This window comes from Anomaloglossus baeobatrachus, chromosome 6 (genome assembly GCF_048569485.1).
Source record: "Anomaloglossus baeobatrachus isolate aAnoBae1 chromosome 6, aAnoBae1.hap1, whole genome shotgun sequence".
Classification (NCBI taxonomy): Eukaryota; Metazoa; Chordata; class Amphibia; order Anura; family Aromobatidae; genus Anomaloglossus; species Anomaloglossus baeobatrachus.
In genome coordinates, this window is record NC_134358.1 from 135677498 (window position 1) to 135697138 (window position 19641).

Consider the following 19641-nt stretch of genomic DNA (forward strand, 5'->3'; position numbering starts at 1 on the left):
CCAACGGCATAGCTAATCAACCGATTGAGGGCAGGATTATAGGTCCTGTCCCAACCAAAGTCCCAAAAGCAGACAACCACCCACAGAGATGGATAGGGCAACCGCCAGGGCCCATAGATCCCACGGGTCAGCGTTAGCGGGCACAGCTCCTCAGGTACACAACAAGTCGGGAGCGGACTCCCATGTTCCATACCGGGAAGTCCAACACAAGCAAAAACAGTGCAGAGGGAAAAGACGGCGACCAAAAGCCCAGTTAGGGGACCAGAGTATAACTGGCCGCGGCGGCTGGCCACCAGCACCTTGGTTTACCAAAAGACTTGTGTGATTCATTTAATTGTGAGTAACCAAACATCCCCTGGTACGTCCGGGCGCGCTAGCCCCTGTCATCACCATACCCTGCACAGAGACATTGGGTCCCGGGGCAACCATCCCTACCCACAGAGGGGTTAACATCCAGCTGCCACTACATCTCCCCCGGGTGTCCCACAACAGCAGCGGTGGTGTCCCATTTCACCACACACCGTGGGTGGCGTCACGAACTGAATACGGCCAAGGCCGTACAACTACGTCCCCCTTTTCATTTGGCGTGTCCACGTGAACCCCGGGTCCGGAGGATCTCTCGAGCCACACAGCAGTTCCGTATCCGAGCAGCCCGGCTGCTACAGGCGCGGGGGCAGCACACCTGTATCCCAGAACTCACTCTATTTAAAATTTCTGATCTTCCTTCAGATCCACCTCAATAATGTCTCAAGAACCAGGTATTCCTTCAAATCTCTTAAAGTGGGGAGAATAGAATGAGTTGTTGATTTTCCAAGCTACAGGGAGTTGAAGCTTAACCGTCACAGGATTTAAAATTTTAACAATCTTAGAAAGACCTACAAATTCAAGGGCGAACCTCCTAGATGCAATTTTAAGACATACATTTTTTGAGGATAACCACACAAACTCCCCTACGCTAAAGACAGGGACTTTGCTACACCTGTGGTTGGCACCTTTTTTGGTCTGGTCACTGGTTATCAAAAGACCTACTTCTACCTCATTTTGGCCTTTATTTAATTGGGAAGTTCAACTCTTTCTGTGGTTTTCTTGGATAGAACAAATACCTATTGCAATGTATAGGATAGGATTTTCAATCTACTTTATCAGTAAGAACTGACACACTGCTGAAGCCCAGTTCTAAAATACCATTTTGTGCGTATGTGAAAACTCACTGATATAAAAAAGGGGGCCTTCGTCTCCTTTATTGCTCTGCAGACAGCATGTCCCCCCCCCTCCCTCCAGACACAAAAATATAAACAGTGTAAGTACTCTACTACTACTTAGGCCTAATTCAAACTTCAGGGTTTTTTACATATGAGAAAAATGGAACGATTTTTTTCAGAGTTTCAGAGACATAAAAATGTCGCTATCTTTTTCCTATCTAGTAGTCTATGAAAATTGGACTACACTTGAATGGTTTTTGATTGCAAACCAATTTTTTTTACGGAAACTTAGACTTACATTGTCAGTTTTGTTCTGACACTTGTTCAGATCAAAATTGGCTCCACAAAGTTGCATGGCCCACTCGGACAAATGAATGACCCCATTCACTATTATAGATACAAATGCTATCCGTGAAAAACACAAATGGCACTCATATGCAAAAAACAGACATCTGAATGAGGCCTTATGCTGTCGCTGATGATGACTGCTCAGAGTCGAGCAACGCTTCCTCAGCAGAGCACTCTTTTGGTGTGTAGGCTCTAGTAAGTGGAGCAGCAGAGTGAAGTCTGGTGACTGGTGCTCCACCAATTAGCGCTACAGCTGGAGGAGAGAAGGAGAAGCATTATTCATCTTTTCCCTATCATACCTGTTTTGCCACTTTTGCTATGAAATCTGGTTAGAGACAATGTAGAGGGTTTTAAAATAAAAAAACAATAATAAAAAAAGAAAACACTTTTTTCCCATGTGCTGGTGCTGCCCACCACTCTAGATTGTACTAGATCTCTAGAGCCTAGTGGCAAATTCAGACTCACATGAAAGCAGGCAACATACTGCAGTTTCAGCCGCCTTATCACTCAGGCCATGTGTTATTGATGCCGCCAGTTCAGCAGCATCATTGATATCTCTGCTATATGATGGATTATTTTTTGGTGGGGGACACTAAGTGGGCTAACTAAGTTCATTGTGAAATTATATCTGTAAACTTTCCTGATGTTTTGTGCAATAAGTACTTATGGTGTTAAGAACTGTTAATTTAGTTATGTTAAAAGTATGCAGGTCTTACTGCCAAGGGTTTAATCTCTTAAGGGTGCTTTACATGCTGCGACATCGCTAACGATATATATTGTCGGGGTCACGTCGTTAGTGACGCACATCCGGCGCCATTAGTGACAACGCAGAGTGTGACACCAAGGAGCGATGATCAACAAGCGCAAAAACGTGAAAAATCGTTGCTCGTTGACACGTCGCTCATTTCCTTAATATCGTTGCTGCTGCAGGTACGATGTTGTTCGTCGTTCCTGCGGCAGCACACATCGCTATGTGTGACACCGCAGGAACGATGAACATCTCCTTACCTGCGTCCACCGACAATGAGGAATGAAGGAGGTGGGCGGCATGTTCCAGCCGCTCATCTCCGCCCCTCCTCTGCTATTGGACGGCTGCCATGTGACGTCGCTGTGACGCACATTGAACCGGCCCCTTAGAAAGGAGGCGGATCGCCAGCCAGAGCGACGTCGCAGGGAAGGTTCTTCCGTGTGATGGGTGTTAGCGATGTTGTGCGCCACGGGCAGCGATTTGCCCGTGTCGCACAACCGACGGGGGCGGGTACGCTCGCTAGCGATATCGGTAATGATATTGCAGCGTGTAAAGTACCCTTTAGTGAAAAATTAAAAAATATTTTTTTAAAAAAAGAGGACACTGACAAAGGTTCAAGGTTGCCAAAATTTTGTACATGCAAATATATAGACATAGATACAGTAATTGTTACTGAATGAGACACACAATTATCTAAATGGGTGCTGCCGAGCAAGTGTGGAAGAAAAGAATCTCCTCAAGAAATTTGAGAAATACAGGAGGAATTGACCCCACCAAACTAGGGCTAGTTGCTCTTGTGAATTTCCATAGAGATATCCCAAAAAGAGGGGAGAAAAAAACCTTGAACAAAAGGGGGTCAACAGTATATAACTGTGTATAGAGATATTGTCAAATCACAATATTCACCGTACTCATATCTCTGCCATAGTGGCATATTCACCGTACTCATATCTCTGCCATAATGGCATATAATGGGGCCAACAGACCAACAGTGAGTATGATAAATAAAGAGAAAAGAGAAAAAAATTAAGTGAAGAAAGCCCAAAAACGAGCAATGATGAAAGAGACTGCAAAATTTGCTTATGTTAGAATAAGACCAGAGGAGATTCAATATGAAAACCCCATAAGTATAATACTTGCTGCCATACCTGGTTTACACATCAATATATTCGCCATAGTAGCAAGTAATAAAAATTGGTAGAACAGCTGTAAGGGTTGTTTAAAAACAAACCCAAAGTGAAGCAGCAGCAAAGAGAAGTATGAAAAAAGTCCAAGAGGCAGCAGGAGATTTACCTAAGTTGTAGCGTGTGCTCAAATGTGACAGCCAAGGAACCAAAAGGAATACCCCTACGCGCGCGTTACGCGTCTAGCTTCTTCCAGGGGGTGCAGATGAACAGTATACCCAGAGTTTTTATACTCACTGGTAGCCGTGATGATCAATGGCGCTCCTGCGTCCCGCCTCGCCCCCACGACCGCCAGGCGTGGCGTCTGACGTCACCACGCTCAGCCCACGTCAGACGCGTCATGACTTGGACGGAGGGCGGCGAGGTACATGAGACGCGTTGCCATAGCAATCTGGAAGCAGGCCGGACACAGCAGCGCACATCACGGTAAATCACAGAACCCAGGCAGAGCTTCATAATGATATAATGCCGTATATATGAAATACTCTTTCTGGCTCTATTTACTCGTTTCACTATATAGGTTTTTTCTCAGTGTTTGAGTAAGAGCCCTCTTATATCGGGTCTCATTTAGGTTTTCTTACCCTTTAGTGAGCGGCTTAGGCCAGGATCATACAGGTTGGTCACTTTGCTGCAGATTTTTGAAGGGTATTCTGAATTTGCCTCCAGAGCAGGTAATAGCTTTGCAGTCTCCTTACTTCCTGGTTTCTGTAGGGCAGGCATTTCTCCTTGTGTGACAATTCTCATGATTAGTAGAACTGCACTGAACTATAAATCCCAGTTCAAGTTCTGCTGTAACACTTTCAACTATCAATGGTTTATTCTGGGGTATACACTGTTATCACTATATTTAAATATAGAGATAACAGGGATTTGAACATGCACTTGGCATTGGAAAGTGAGATCTGTGATTAGGAGAATAGCTCTGAAAGAAGCCAATGTTGGTTGTTGGTGATTTTACAAAATTTATAATAACAGCAGCTTGTCAGGAGCTGAGAGTAAGGAGGGGGAGCTAAGCAGCTAGCTGCTGGAGAGAAATCAATGAGCTGGAAAAAAAGTGTCTGTAATGGTAGGCGTTAACGACTTTTTTGGAATATAACTAAGGAGCACACTTGGCCAGCAACTGTTCACCTACTGCCATGGAACCAAGCTGTACACTATGTAAGATATAATCTCTCATACTAGGAGAATGACAATGGATAGAAAAATCAAGTCAGTTGCACATGAACTTGTTATCATACTCTCTAACTAATTATTGCAATATTGCAATTTATTAACATGAGAATACCCTTTTAATTTTTTATTTAGCCAACTGTGCTAAACTAAGAAAAGTTTAAATGCGTTATTTATACTACTTGTTAATGTTATCAGAATTAGTATACACACTAAGTGATAATATGTTTGACATCAATTTAGATTTTTTGGGGGACAAAACGGACATCATTGTTTAATATTTTAGCTAATTTAGCATCTCGTTGTGAAAGCAGCAGATTCTTTTTTTAGTGTGGACATAATAAGCGGATATTCTTGAGAGTATAGTGTAGAAAATGTTACATGGCATTTTTGTTTTCAAATGTGCATTTTTTAATTTATTTTACAGACGAGCATGTCTAGTTTGCACTGTTGCAATGGAAAGTGCTCTATTTATAACCCCTATGTCTAAATCTAGACTTAACATTGTTACATACTGCTTTGAAATTCTTATCATCTGAGCAGGCATGTCTGGCCCTTACAAATTCACCCACAGGTAACTTTTTAACTCCTTCATAACCTATGACGTGCCGGTACGTCATAGATTGTGTCCCTCCCTTTGATGCGGGCTCGCATGCCAAGACTGCATTTTTCCATGCACATGTGCCTCTAAATGTGGTGGGCAGATTGGAGATCCGCCCACTGCTGTTAACCAGTTAAATCCCACTGTCAATATTTGGCAGCGGGCTTGAACGTACGTCGGTGAGGAGTGCATCATTCCCCGCTCCCACTGGTGGTTCCGTGACATGATCGCAGGGCATCAATGGTTTGTAATGACAGGTGGGTGTCAGCAGATGACCCCTGTCTTTGTCATGACGAACTTCCTGTGAATGCTAGCTCGCAGCCAGCATTCATAGAAACACTTCATTTCTGCTGTACAGATCTGTGCTAAAGCTGATGCCCTACTCTGTATTGCACAAGCGATTGGAAGAAAGCAGCTTCAAGTCCCCTAAGCGGACTTCTAAAAACAATAAAAAGTGAAAAACAGTTTAAAAAATATGAAAAAAAAATTAAAAAAACACAAAAAGCTCAAATCACCCTATTTTTGCCAGACTGAACATGAAACAAAAAATAAATAAAAGTACACATATTTAGAATTGCAGCTTTCAGAAATATCTGATCTAATAAAATATAAAATAAATTAATCTGATTGGTAAAAAGCATAATGGTAAAAAGTTAAAACTCCAGAATTACTTTTTTTGCCTACCGCAACATAATAATTTTAAATGCAAAACGTGACTTATTGCTAGATCCTAAAGAATTTCAATGTTACAGTTCTTGGAGAATGGCGATAAAAGCACCATTTTTGGGGGGGGCAAATTTCAGAATTAAATAAAAAAATGCTATACATGTTTGGTATCTATATACTTGTATTGACCTGGGGAATTATATTGCCAGTTCAGTTTTACCATATAGTGACTATGGTAAATAGAAAACCTAAAAAACAATTGTGGAATTAAACTTTTTTTGCAATTATATAGCACTGGGAATTTTTTCTTATTTTCCAGCACACTTTATCGTAAAATGAATGGTTTCATTCAAACATACAACTCATCCTACAAAAAAACAAGCCCTCATACAGCTATGTTGATGGAAAAATAAAAAAGTTATGGCTCTTGGAAGAAGGAGAGGAAAAAACGAAAATGAACAATGGAAACTCACTGAGGGGTGAATGGTGAGAACATGTAGCGTCTAATATTGCATTTCCAGAAATAGGTTCACGATATAATTGTCTAATTATTTATTTTAGTAACTACATCACCTATAACAAATACATCCAAAAAGGGGGTCATATTATCCTCTCATTACGAAAAAAAAAGTAAATTCATGTTATTAGTATTCAGAAATTGAAAAAAATATTAATGTCAGGGATATCCTTTTTTGAAGATGAATATTAAATCATCTGTTTAGTGACCCATCCAGTTAACAATTTGTTGAAATGGATTGGAAGCAGAGATCAGATACCGTTGTTCCCACTGTAACATATACCGTACATATTTACCAATGCTGGTAAACACTTTTCTCCCACGGCGCAACCTTGTATCTGCAAATAAAAATTATCATTAAAGTGAACCTGTCAGGTGCAATATGCACCCACAGTCCTGTGCAGTTCTGGGTGCATATTACTAATCCCTCCCTACCTTTCCCTGTATCTAGTAGCATATACATAAAGAGATCTTCAGAAAAGGATTTCTAAAGCTCTTTTATCGCTGTTCACTTGGTACTTCTCCATACCTACCATGACAACAGAATGTTCTAAGGCATTTTTACTATTTTCTGCAAAGTCTAAAGTTTGCATACATTTTATTAGTATTTGGTATCATTGCCCTTAAACTGTATGACTTGAGTCAAAAGTTTTGGATCTCCTTCCACAAGCTTCTCACAATAGTTGGTAGGAATTTGGGCCCATTCCTCCTGACAAAACTGGTATAACTGAGCCATGTTTGTAGGTCGCCTTGCTCATACCAGCCTTTTCAGCTGTGCCCATACATTTTTAATAAGATTGAGATCAGGGCTTTTTGATGGCCACTCCAGAGTATTGACTTTGTTATCCTTAAGCCTCTTTGTAACCAGTTTGACAGTATGCTTCGGGTCATTGTCCATTTGGAAGACCCATTCTTGCAGATGTCTTCAGATTCTGCATTAGTATTGCCATATAATCTTTCCCTATGATGCAACCTATTTTGTGAAGTGCACCAGTACCTCCTGCAGCAAAACAACCTCATAACATGATGCTACCACCCCCGTGTTTCACAGTTGGGATGCTGTTCTTACGCTTCAAACCTTCTCCCTTTCTCATCCAAACGTAACAATGGTCATTATGGCCACACAGTTAAATTTTAGTTTCGTCACATCACCGGACATGTCTCCAAAAATGAAGGTCTTTATTCCTGTATGCATTGCAAACATTAATCTGGCTTTTTTATGTTTCTTTTGGAGTAATGGCTTCTTCCTGGCAGAGAGGCCTTTCAGCCCATGTTGATACAGTACTCGTTTCACTGTGGATAATGACACAATCTTATCAGCTTCTGCCAGCATCTTCAAAAGGTCTTTTGCTTTTGTTCTTGGGTTGATATGCACATGTCTGACCAAAGCATGTTCATATCTGGTACACAGAACCTGTCTCCTTCCTGAGTGGTATGATGGTTGGATATTCCCATCTTGTTTGTACTTGCGTATAATTGTTTGTACAGATGACTGAGGCACCTTCAGGTATCTGGAAATTGCACGCAAAGATGAACCAGACTTGTGCAAGTCCAAAATTCTCTTCCTGAGATCTTGGCTGATTTCTTTGGCTTTCCCATGATGCTACACAAAGAAGCAGTGTGTTTCAGGTGTGCATTAGAATACATCCACAGGTGTGTCTCTATTTAACTCAGATGTTGCCAATAAACCTATCAGAAGCTTCCACATTACTTTATTTTTCCATGTTTTCTACTTCATTCAATACCTGTGAGCCTATTTGGGAATATTCTTTCATATTCAGTGAGCTGATATTAAATATTTTCCCATTGTTGCTATCTTTATCTGGATGCGTCGTGCTTCATAATCCAAAGGATTTTTTGATGAATTGATAATTGTAATTTGAATAAGAAAGGTTTGGTTACACCATAACTTCTTCCACCACCAATACCCCATTGTTTTTACTGCCTAGGAACAATACTCAATGGCTAAATAAAGTGGCACATGTCTTTACTTCTTCTGACAATCCATGTGATGAACCGGTATTTGATCTTAAACTAAGTATATGGGATTTAGATAAGTTGCTCTCCCAGAGGCAAAGGGTGTGGTGGGATTTTACTGCTCTCCAACATTATTTAGATAAAAAATATGATCCCTAGAGGATTGAGGAACAAATAAATTTCTAGTACACAATTTAAACTTCAATGCTGGAGAGGAGAAACGGGGTTAATACTGCACTGGTGCCGAAGTAATAGACTGTTGATTTAATCAATTCTCCTTTATTTTACAGGTCTACGCGTTTCAGAGGTCAGAGCCTCCTTCATCAGGACAAAGGCTCAGGACATTACCTCATGCTTGCATAGGGGTTGTGACTTACACAACCTCTTAAGATGAGTGTCTCTATGTGGCGCCCTGGACAAGCCAGGACGTCACAGGTACTACAACAACACACCCCACACCCCGGCTAGGCACACCGAGGTCAGACAAAAATCCTTGTTGCCTCCCTCCAGGGGCTGATAGCCACACCAGGGGGTGGAGCCAGGCGGTTGGCCCCACCCACCGAGGAGTTCACAGTCCTGGAGGCGGGAAAGAAAGTGAGATCAGTTTTGAGAGGAGTTGAAGTTTGGAGTTTGAGGAGTGAAGTGGTAGTGGAGGAGACTGACCGTGTCCGGGTGCGTGGCCCGGGCACATACAGCAAGGTTGGCAGACAGTGGTGACCGTCTGCAGGAGAGGCTGATTGACGTGAACCGTAAGGACCGGGGACGGGCGGTGGCCCGACGGTACCGGATTGGGGAGCGAAGAGAAGCCAGCACCATTCGGCAGGGCTTACGGACCCTGACCAGGCTAGGAGTCGCCATAAAACCGGTCAAATCCGTTAGCGAAGGGAACCTTCGGGGTTTCCCAGCAGTCAAGACCCGATTGAAGGCAACAGCTCAAGCCGTGAAGGGAAATACAGTCACCGCCAAGGCTACAGTTCCCAGGGCCAGAGCCTGCGGGCAAAAGGGGCTCCCTCAGCATCCATCCAAGCTGGGGAGCGGGTTACCGGTGGGAAGCCACCAGAACCGAGAACATAACACAGGTGCAGGAAAAGGCAGTCACCACCAACCTACCGGAAGAAGAACAACCGCAGCCATCTGTGGGACCCGTCCATCCAGCCGTTTGTTTTACCGGAGACTTTGCATTCATCATTGGCTGAGTGAGTACCACTGTGCCGTGCGGCACCGCACTGCCCCCGCGACCCTGCACCTCACCAGGCCCCGTAACCCGCCTGCCATCCCTCCCTCACCGGGCCCCGGGACAACCAATCCCCCTACCCACGGAGGGGGAGGAACAACATCTAAGCTGCTCCCTGTCATCGCTCCCGGGATCCCCGTCCAGAGCAGCGGTGGTGTCACAACCTCACCACAACCGCGGGTGGCGTCACGGACAATAAATCCCCAAAACCATTCCCCTTTTCACTCACGGGCGAGGAGCGCTGCTCGAGTCCCCGGATCCGGCCCACCGCTCGAGCCACCGAGCAGCAAGCGAAGCAGCAGCAGCGCCGGACCCGAGCGTGGTGAGCGCAGCGTCCCCTCCCCGCCCGCGACATTTATGTACACCTCCCTATCATATCTGGTCAGACCCTATTGGTGCTCTTTTCCCTTCAGCTTTCATTAGTACACAATTTATTAATGAATTCTCTTCTCAATGGAACAAAATATTGTCTAGTTGTTCTAGTAAACTAATGCAACTTATTACTAAAGATGGAGACATAAAACTCAAGGAACTTAAAACCTGCATCCAACCCTTACAAGATAAATTAAGCTTGTCGGAGCAATAACAACATATAATGAAAAACTTTCAAAAAAATCTCACCAACCAAGAAGAACGTATTATGGCAATTAAACAAAGGAAATTTGTCAGAGATATTTCTGACTATGAAAGTAAATCAGCTCATATGTGGAAGAAAAACTCTACCAGACATTCACCCGCTCCAAAATTTATTCTCAGAGACACTACCAAACCCTATAGACATGAATGGAAAATGTCGCATTTAAGCTTTAGCTCCTCTAAAATGGACAGATCTGATCAAATAACTGATATATCTGAACTTGATCGTTTGGATTCTCGATCAAAGGCTTATTCCAAAAAAAAAAACAAGGCAAGGTATAGAGAAGACAGACCCATTTAGAAGAAGGACAAATCATATTCAGTTTCAAAAACTGGCCTAAACAGCGAGGAGGAAGAAAATATACTATATGAGGGATCGCAAATAGAGGGTGTACCACATGATGAATATTAGGGCAATCAATCTAATAATATCTCAGTGATTAATATAACTGCATCAATCTTGAACCACTCTCAATTACAAGTTCTTTCAAAAGGACTGAGCTTTGTTCTCACATCAATATGTTTTTCAGATTACTGACTATAAATTAACATTTTTTGTATGATGAGAATAACATTGACAATGGGGATAATGTGGAATTGGTTAATACCAATTCCACACAAAATGAAAATTCACAAACCTTTGTCTCTATTAAGATTTCTGGTATCTCTACAACAGTAATGTGAAATTGTCACTTTAGAGGAACTGTAATATGAGTCTAGTTACTCACAAACCTGTGACCTATTTTCATTCCATAATAAAGATGTCCCCAATCCAAATATTTAGCCTATACAGTCTAGGCTAGTATCATGGACACTTTTCAGATGGCTATAGCATGGGATGTAAAATCCTGTCTTTTAAAGCTGTTATGGTGAATATTTTATATGTTGTATTGATAAGAATGGAAATTCAGAAGATAATCTACCTAGATCTGAACTTATTGCGATTAAACAATTGGAGTCAAATAAACTTGTTATTATTCGACCCTCTGACAAAGGGTTCTCAGTGGTGCTTTTGGATAGAACTTTAGATGAAAGTGAAATTTCCAACATGTTATTGGTCGCAACAACTTATAATTTGATACAGGGTCCCATTATGGCTTTTCAATCAGATTTACAGGATTGGTTAAAAGAGGTGGTTGCATACAATATCATGACACAAAAAGAAGCAGAATATATTTACGTGGACATATTCCTATATTTCACTCATTATCTTAAGTGCATATTAATTAATTTCCAACATCATGTCATCCAGTAGTAGCTGGGATCAGTTCTATGTTGGAACGACTCTCTTCATCGATTTACAGGTTGATTAAAACCCTTTCAGAAAAATCTTGTTGGATAACTAGTGTTGTAACCTCTCTTTATTCTTGTATGCCTCATAAAGACAAATTTATAGCGTTATCTATCTAGAAACATTTGCTGGATATCCCACTATTTTTAATTCTTTCTGTCACAGTGAATAGGGAGAACGGAGAGGACAGGGGCTCCTAGATTTTCCCTCAGGCTAGGGGTCCCTAGCTATCTCGTATCTCATAGTTACCTCTGAAGGTGAGGATGTTTGAGCCACTACCCTACCCCTGAGCCTGACCAGCCCAGATCTTATACCCCCCTCCCCCAACCCCAGGGGAGGACGAGGACAGGAGTGGGATAACGCCAACAGATTTAGACAAACAGAGGAAACCAAAACTCTGTCTCACAGCACGTTCACAAGGAGGTATAAGACAATATTAGCATAGAAGGAAAATAAGAGCAGGGAGGAAACAAGACAATGGGTTTCTCCACAACAACACCAAATGCAAACCAACACAATAACCAGCAGGACTAGGATAGAAGAGCATACAAACCAACACAGCATAAGACTATAGCTGTCGTGGGAAGATAGATTCCACCAACTTAAAAAGGTGGGGAGTAACTGTGATAGGTTTCCAACAACATGTGATCCCAAAGGTAACCAGCAGGCTAGCAGATGTTAACTCTTGCTAGTCTGACTATTAATGATCACACAGCTGGTTGATCCCCAAACCTGCCTGTGTACCTCAGAAACACCAGAGAAACCACAGAGTGGAGAGTCAGAATCTGTAGTGCGAACAGTATCTGATGCCACCAAAACAAAACTCCACGTGACGCTTTCATTGTATCTGCAACCTCATTTTTGATAACTTTTATTTGCAGATGCAAGATTGCCCCTTGGGAGGAAAGTGCTCACCCGCATTGGTGAATGAATGTATGTATATATATATATATATATACATACATACACAGTATATACTGTATATACATATATATTTGTTTATATTTATGTCACAGTGGGAACATTGGTATCTGTACTCTGCTTAAAATCCATTTCAATAATATATTTTTTGGATGAGTCACTATATGAATGATTTAATATTCATCTTCATAAAGGATATCCCTGATATTAATACCTTTTTTCAGTTTCTGAATGCTAATAACATGAATTTACAGTTGTTTCAGAAAGAAAGGATAATATGACCCCCTTTTTGGGTATATTCCTTATAGGTGATGTAGTTATTAAAAAAAATAATTGCTACGTGTTTTCACCCACAACATATTATTAAAAATTTACCTGTGGGTGAATTTGTCAGGGTCAGTCGTGCCTGCTCAGATGATAAGAATTTCAAAGCAGTATGTAACAATATTAAGCCTAGATTTGGACAGAGGTTATTCACACGGCTGTTTAAAGGGAATCTGTCATGTTGTTTTTCGATATTAAGTGCCCTCAATGTGTTTTACATGATGCGTTGTGCATCACTAACATGGGTTTAAAAGCATCACCACAGGTCCTGCATCACTACTTCTCCTCTGCTTAGATCCAGAGATTAGCAGAGGAGAAGTGGTGGTGCAGGACCTGTGGTGAGGTCATGACCATGTGACCATAATGGGAGGAGCTCAGCAGAGGAGAAGTGTTGGTGGGGTGTAGCCAAGTTAAAAAAAGAATCATGCCTATACTTGAATGACAGTGACTGATCACAGTATAAGCGCTGCCCCTAAAGGGTACTTTACACACAACGATAACGCTAACGATATATCGTCAGGGTCACGTCGTTAGTGACGCACATCTGGCGCCGTTAGCGATATCGTTGTGTGTGACTAAAAGGAGTGACAATCAACAACTGCAAAAACGTCAAAAATCGTTGATCGTTGACACGTCAATCCTTTTCATAATATCGTTGGTGGTGCATGCTGCTGGTTGTTCGTCGTTCCTGCGGCAGCACACATCGCGATGTACATTGTAAGTGTAAGTGATGAACATTGCATCATTTAAAACACATTGAGGGCATTTTAATATTGAAATACAACATGCGGGTTCCCTTTAAATAGAGCACTTTCCATTGCAACAAGTGGAAACTAGACATGCTCATTAGTATTACAATAAATTAAAAAATGTTCCTTTGAAAACAGAAATGCCTATAATATTTTCTGCTCCATATTCTCAGGAATATCCACTTATCATAGCTGCATTAAAAAAGAATCTGCTGCTTTCACAACAAGATTCTAAATTTGCTAAAATATTAAAGAATGCAGTCCGTTTTGTCCCTCAAAAATCTAAAACGTTATCAAACATGTATATGAATTCTGATAAAATTAAGCCAGGTTTTGTTAAAGAAGTTGTCCGACATAAACTCAGAAATTTTTTTAAGCTAATCTGTGCTGTATTGTCATCTAAAACATTCCTACATTATTTTTTTTTTTTGTTTCTGACTCTTGTACCTCTTGAATTATGACTTTATTCTCTTCAGTCACTTTATTTACCTGCAGCTCAAGCAAACTTGACTATTTTCTTTCCTTGGTTGGCAAACTTCACAGTCAGAGCTGGCACCACCCGGTCTCACTGTCCAGCCCCACCCTCTGCTCATTGGCTGTCGGTATTCTGCTCAGCACTGATTGCTCCAGCATTGGAAATACAGAGCAGTGATACTACGGACCGTTTCACACATCTGGCACTTTGCCGGATTGCCGGATCCGTCACACTGCAGTACAGTGTAATACAGTATAATGGCATCGTGGCAACCTCTGGTCACATGCTGTCATGTGTCGGAGCATGTGACCGGAGCTTGCCGTGATGCCATTGTACAGTATTACACTGTGCTGGAGTGTGCCAGATCTGGCAATTCGGCGAAATGCCGGATGTGTGAAACGGGCCTACCTCTCTCATCAGTGACAGCACAATCACCTCACATCACATCCACCGCACATATAATGTAGTAATGTGCCCCATCCTATAGTATTGTGCCCATCCTGCTCATACTATAGTAATGTCCCCTTTCCTGGCCTCTTCTTATAGTAATGTCCCCTTTCCTGCTCCTCTTCTTGTAGTAATGTTCCCTTTCCTGGACCTCTTCTTGTAGTAATGCTCCATCCTGTAGTAGTGTCCCCTATTGTGCCAGTCTTCACCCATGCAAAAAAAAAAAAACAAAGACAAATTTTTCTCACCTGTCCTCGTTCCCTCAGTGGCCTGTTTTCTGCTTGTGAACACTGCTGGTGCAGGGGATGCTGCTGACAGAGCTTTATGTCAGAGGACAGACTCCAGGGCACTGCGCAGGAATGAGCTCTCTATACAGCTTCTCCAGTGATCAGCTGCTGACCTCTGATTGGCCAGCGGCTGATCATTGCAGTAGCTGTATACAGAGCTCAACCCTGCACAGCACCTGGAAATCTTTCCTCTGATATAAAGCTCTGTGAGTGGCGGCCCCAGCACAGGCAGCAATCAGCAAGGGGGCCACTGGCTTGCGCGCCACAAGCAGAATCAGGGGCCGCCACTGAAAGAGCTTTATATCAGAGGACAGATTCCCAGGCGCTGTGCACTGATGAGCTCTTTATACAACTTCTTTAGTGATCAGCTGCTGACTTCTGATTGGCCGACGGCTGATCATTGCAGTAGCTGTATACAGAGCTCGCATCTGCGCATTGCCCAGGAGTCTGTCCTCTGATATAAAGCACTGACTGTGCGGCCCCAGCACAGGCAGCAATCAGTAAGGGGTCTGCGGGCCTGCATGCCACAAGCAGCATCAGGGGCCGCATGCGTCCTACGGGCTGAGTCTTTGAGACCACTGCACTATGGGATGTTTGGGAGGGTGCGGGGAAGGGGGGCGGGGACTCCACATACTGTACCAACCCAGCAGGGCGGCAACATGAAGTCTGCCGTGTTGCCCATCAGCAAGGTCCTGCCCCTGTCGACGTGACGTCACAGGAAGCAGCAAAATCACAGCAGGAGTGGTCACATAAGTGCTCTGAGTGAGGAGAGAGGGGCTGACAGCAGGGCAGGTAGGTAGTGGCTATCTACTTACCTGCCCCTATGTAGCCCAATAGTGAAATGATAAAAAAATGGCTAAATAAGCTGGATAACCTCTTTAATGTTAAGGGATGTTTCAAATGTGGAATGCCACGGTGTAGTCTGTGCAAACGCATACAAAAATGTGACTCAATTACTTCCTCCACCACGGCAATTCCTTTAGTTTTAAAGCGCACCAATCACCAGGATTTTCCTATATAACCTAATTCCAGTGCTATACTGGCACTATCAGGCTGATTCTATACATACCTTTAATTGTAAGCTAGGATATATAGGTTTTAAAATCCAAGCAAGTAAAGTTTTTAAAATTAGTAGCTTGTTGAGTGACAGCAGCTGTAGATCAGTTGGTAGCTGGGGTGGGTATTTAAAGTTATCCCATACCCCTGTTATTTATGGTCATTCTATTATAGAATTGATTTACGTTTTGACTAGCAGGACCTGTGCTGATGTCATACACGTGTGACCAGAAGGGGTGGGGAATCGGCCAACAGAAATTTGTTGCTTCTTGGTATCAGCTTTGTTGCCTGAGGCCCTTCCCCTTCTGGTCACATGGGTATGACATCAGCACAGTTCCTGCTAGTCAAAAAGTAAATTGATTCTATAGTAGAATTAGCATAAATAACAGGGGGAGGGGATAGCTATGCATACCCACCCCAGGCTGATCCACAGCTGATGTCACTCAACAAGCTGCTGATTTTACAAACTTTACTTGCTTGGAATTTAAAACCTAAACATCCTAGCTGACAACTATTGGTATGTATAGAATCAGCATGGTAGTGCAAGTATAGCACTGGCTTTAGGTTATATAGGAAAATCCTGGTGATTGCTGCGCTTTAAGTCACTCAATAATTGCAACACCATACATTTAGATTATTTAGTCACATGTCACTGATGTAATGCATGCAATTTACAATACATCAGCTGTACGATTCAGAAATTGAAAGTCTGTATTTCACAACATATAAATGGTGCTAAAAATTATCCAAATACAAATAAACGCTTGCTCTTCTATTTATGAGGTCAGTTTTTCAGTTTTTGGAAGATCATCAAGGAGATACAAAAAATATGACAGTTAGGGGCATAGAAAGTGTTAATTACCCACCTAGAGGGAGAGATTGGCCTGCACTGTTACCTACCTGAGAGCATTTTTGGATCCTATGTTTGGAAAGCAGTGATCCACAAGGGCTTAACTATAAAACCGATTAATTATGCAACTATTAATTGATAAATAAATAAAAGTGATCTACAATGAAGTCATAAATTGAAATATTAAAGGAATATATATTTATATGTGCAATATAGATTAATGAGAATAATTAATGTATTTAATTGTTATAATTTTGTAATATTTTTTTCTATTTATAAATATATATATTAAAATTAATTAAGATTTGTGATTACGTGGGACTTTTAGATGTATGCATAACATTTGATTATTATGATGTTCTAATTGGATTGTATCTCATACTTCGTGATTAGGGTGTGTGCCCCCTTCCTTTTTTACTTAGTATGAAGAGGTTACTTTGGCTTTCTGTGCATGCAGTTATGTGTGTATAAGATGGCTTATTTCATGGTTTTTATTATGATTAAGAGTGGCCATTGTTCGAAACGCGTAGGTCAAGTGTTTCAATCTTTTTTTAATACTATGATCTTTTTAAAAATGAATCAATAAATTAATGATTTTATAACAAGGAGAAAACCTTTTTTGAGGGAGTGGACATTACTGTTTTCTACATCACAACATTAACTGACCAGAGGAGACTGGGAGAAGTAGGCCTTTATGGTTGAATTGCTTCAAGGAACTACTGAGGACCAGATACAAGATGAAGAGACTTCTTTAGACAAAGCATCACAATGACTGGATAGTGGAAATCTATACTGTGTTCTGATGAGTCATTTTTTTTTTATTTTAAGTACCAATTGGAATGTTTATTTGAGACACAGAAAAGGTGAGAGGATGGATTCTACATGTGTGTTGCCTATCGTGAAGCATGGAGGAGAAGGTGTGTTGGTGTGGGGGTGCTATTCTGTTGACAATGTTGGTGACTTAGTCTATGTTCACACGGTGCATCTTTTGCTACATTTTTTGTGCATTTTTGAGGTCACAAAGATGCACCAAAATGCATGCATTTCCTTCCTCCAGCAAAGTCTATGAGATTTTGATTTTGCTGTCTACACTGGGCATTTTTTTGGCTGCACCTTGGCTGCGTTTTTGGAGATGCAGCATGTCAATTCTTTCTGCGTTTTTGAGCCCTTCCAGTCAATAGATTTGACTTAAAAAACGCATTGGGCAAAACATGATAAAAACACAGTAAAAGGCGTCTTTTGCCGCGGTGTATTTTTGGGGACAAAAACGCTGGATCTTTGTGGTAAAAAAAAAAGATGCCGCTTATGAACATAGCCATATTCCAAATTCAAGGCACACATAACTAGTATGCCTACCCCAGCATTCTGTAACAAGATGCCATCCCATCTGTTTTGTAGTTAGTGGGACCAATACTGGTGTTGCATCTGACCATTGATCCAAAATCGATCTAGTGAGTGTAAAAGCAATCATAATCACACAACCTAGACTCAATTGACATGGTTTGGGGAACATGGATCACAGAGTAAAGGCAAAGCAGCCAACAAGTTCTCAGCACCTCTTGGAACTCCTTCAAGACTGATGGAAAGCTATTCATGAGACTATATGATGAAACTGCTTCCGAGAATGTCTAGCGTGTGTAAAGCTTTCATGAGAGTAAAATGGGGGTACTTTGAGGAATCCAAGATTTAACACATTCTGGTTTATTTCACGTTTCTTTACAACTTCTCTGATTTTACAGTGTGCACATTTCAATTAGACCGGGAAAAAAATTGCATTTAGGCTATGTGCCCACGTGGCATATTTTCATGCAGTTACGCTGCGATCTGCACCGCAGCATAACTGCATGCGTCCTGCAATCTATGAAGATTGTGCCTAATCCGTGCCCACGTGGCGTATTAGAACGCAGCGCTTCGGCTGCTGCCAAATCGCTGCATTCTATGAAGTGACATGTCACTTCTTTCGTGCGCTTTGCATGCAGCCCCCGCTCTGTCTATGGCAGAGGCTGCATCCAGAGCGCACAAATTCTGCAGTCATCGAAGCTTCAGAACAGAGCTTTTCAGCTGCGCTCTGAAGCGCACATGCAGTGACGTTACGCTGCTGTGCAGAGTGCACACAAGTGGGCACATAGCCTAACAGGTATGTCCAAACTCTTAACCAATACTGTACCAATATGGGGCTGTATGAATGGTCACATGTTTTACAGTAACATTGCAATTATTCTGTATACGCACTATAACAAAGAAAACTCACCTAATCCTTTTCCATCATGGCTTATTTCAATATGTGAGATTCTTCCTATATTCTTTGCGCTGATTATAAATGTAGCAACCTGATTATAGAAAATGTAAAATATGTGATGCACAACAATCAGAAATAATTGACTGATTTACAATGTACATTCTAAATATCTGAACACTGATCTTCTGCTACACAGTAATATTATAATTTCATATAATGAAGCAGCACAAAATAATATATTCAGTAGTAAACTGTATAAATTGTTGATTATATCTTTTAGAGATAAAAATAAGAATAATAATGTAAACATATGGATATTACAGGAGTGATCCAAAGGCCAAAGTACTCGTAAATTTAATGAAAATCCCTATCTAGTTACTGCCGTAATCTATACTAATTTACTAATTTCTAATTAAAAACTCCCTATCCTTTCCTAACTCCACTACATCTATTGTATTTTTTTCCCTACTTCCTCTCTGATGATGCTTTGTTTGAGAATCCTAGTACATTAGGGGGCAGAGGCTGCAGTCCCTACAACAGCTTCTGCCCTCTCCCTAAGGCCCCCTTCACACTTCCGTGAAAAACACGCACGTGTGTTACGGGCCGTTTTTCGGGTCCGTATCCCGTGTTTGTGTCCGTTGTTATGGTCCGTGTGGCATCTGTGTGAATTGCGTATGCTAGCCGTGTTTGTGTGTAGAACGTCCGTGTGTGCGTGTGTA

General features: G+C 41.7%; 1 protein-coding gene across 1 annotated transcript in view; it reads right to left on the reverse strand.

The window, feature by feature from the left end:
* The window catches only part of RP1 (RP1 axonemal microtubule associated), a 752859-nt gene that overhangs the window by 15024 nt on the left and 718194 nt on the right, over positions 1-19641 (reverse strand). The window contains exon 56 of the mRNA XM_075316343.1: positions 18935-19013. Within this exon, the coding sequence (XP_075172458.1) occupies positions 18935-19013 (79 nt within the window). The remainder of the gene's footprint in view (positions 1-18934; positions 19014-19641) is intronic.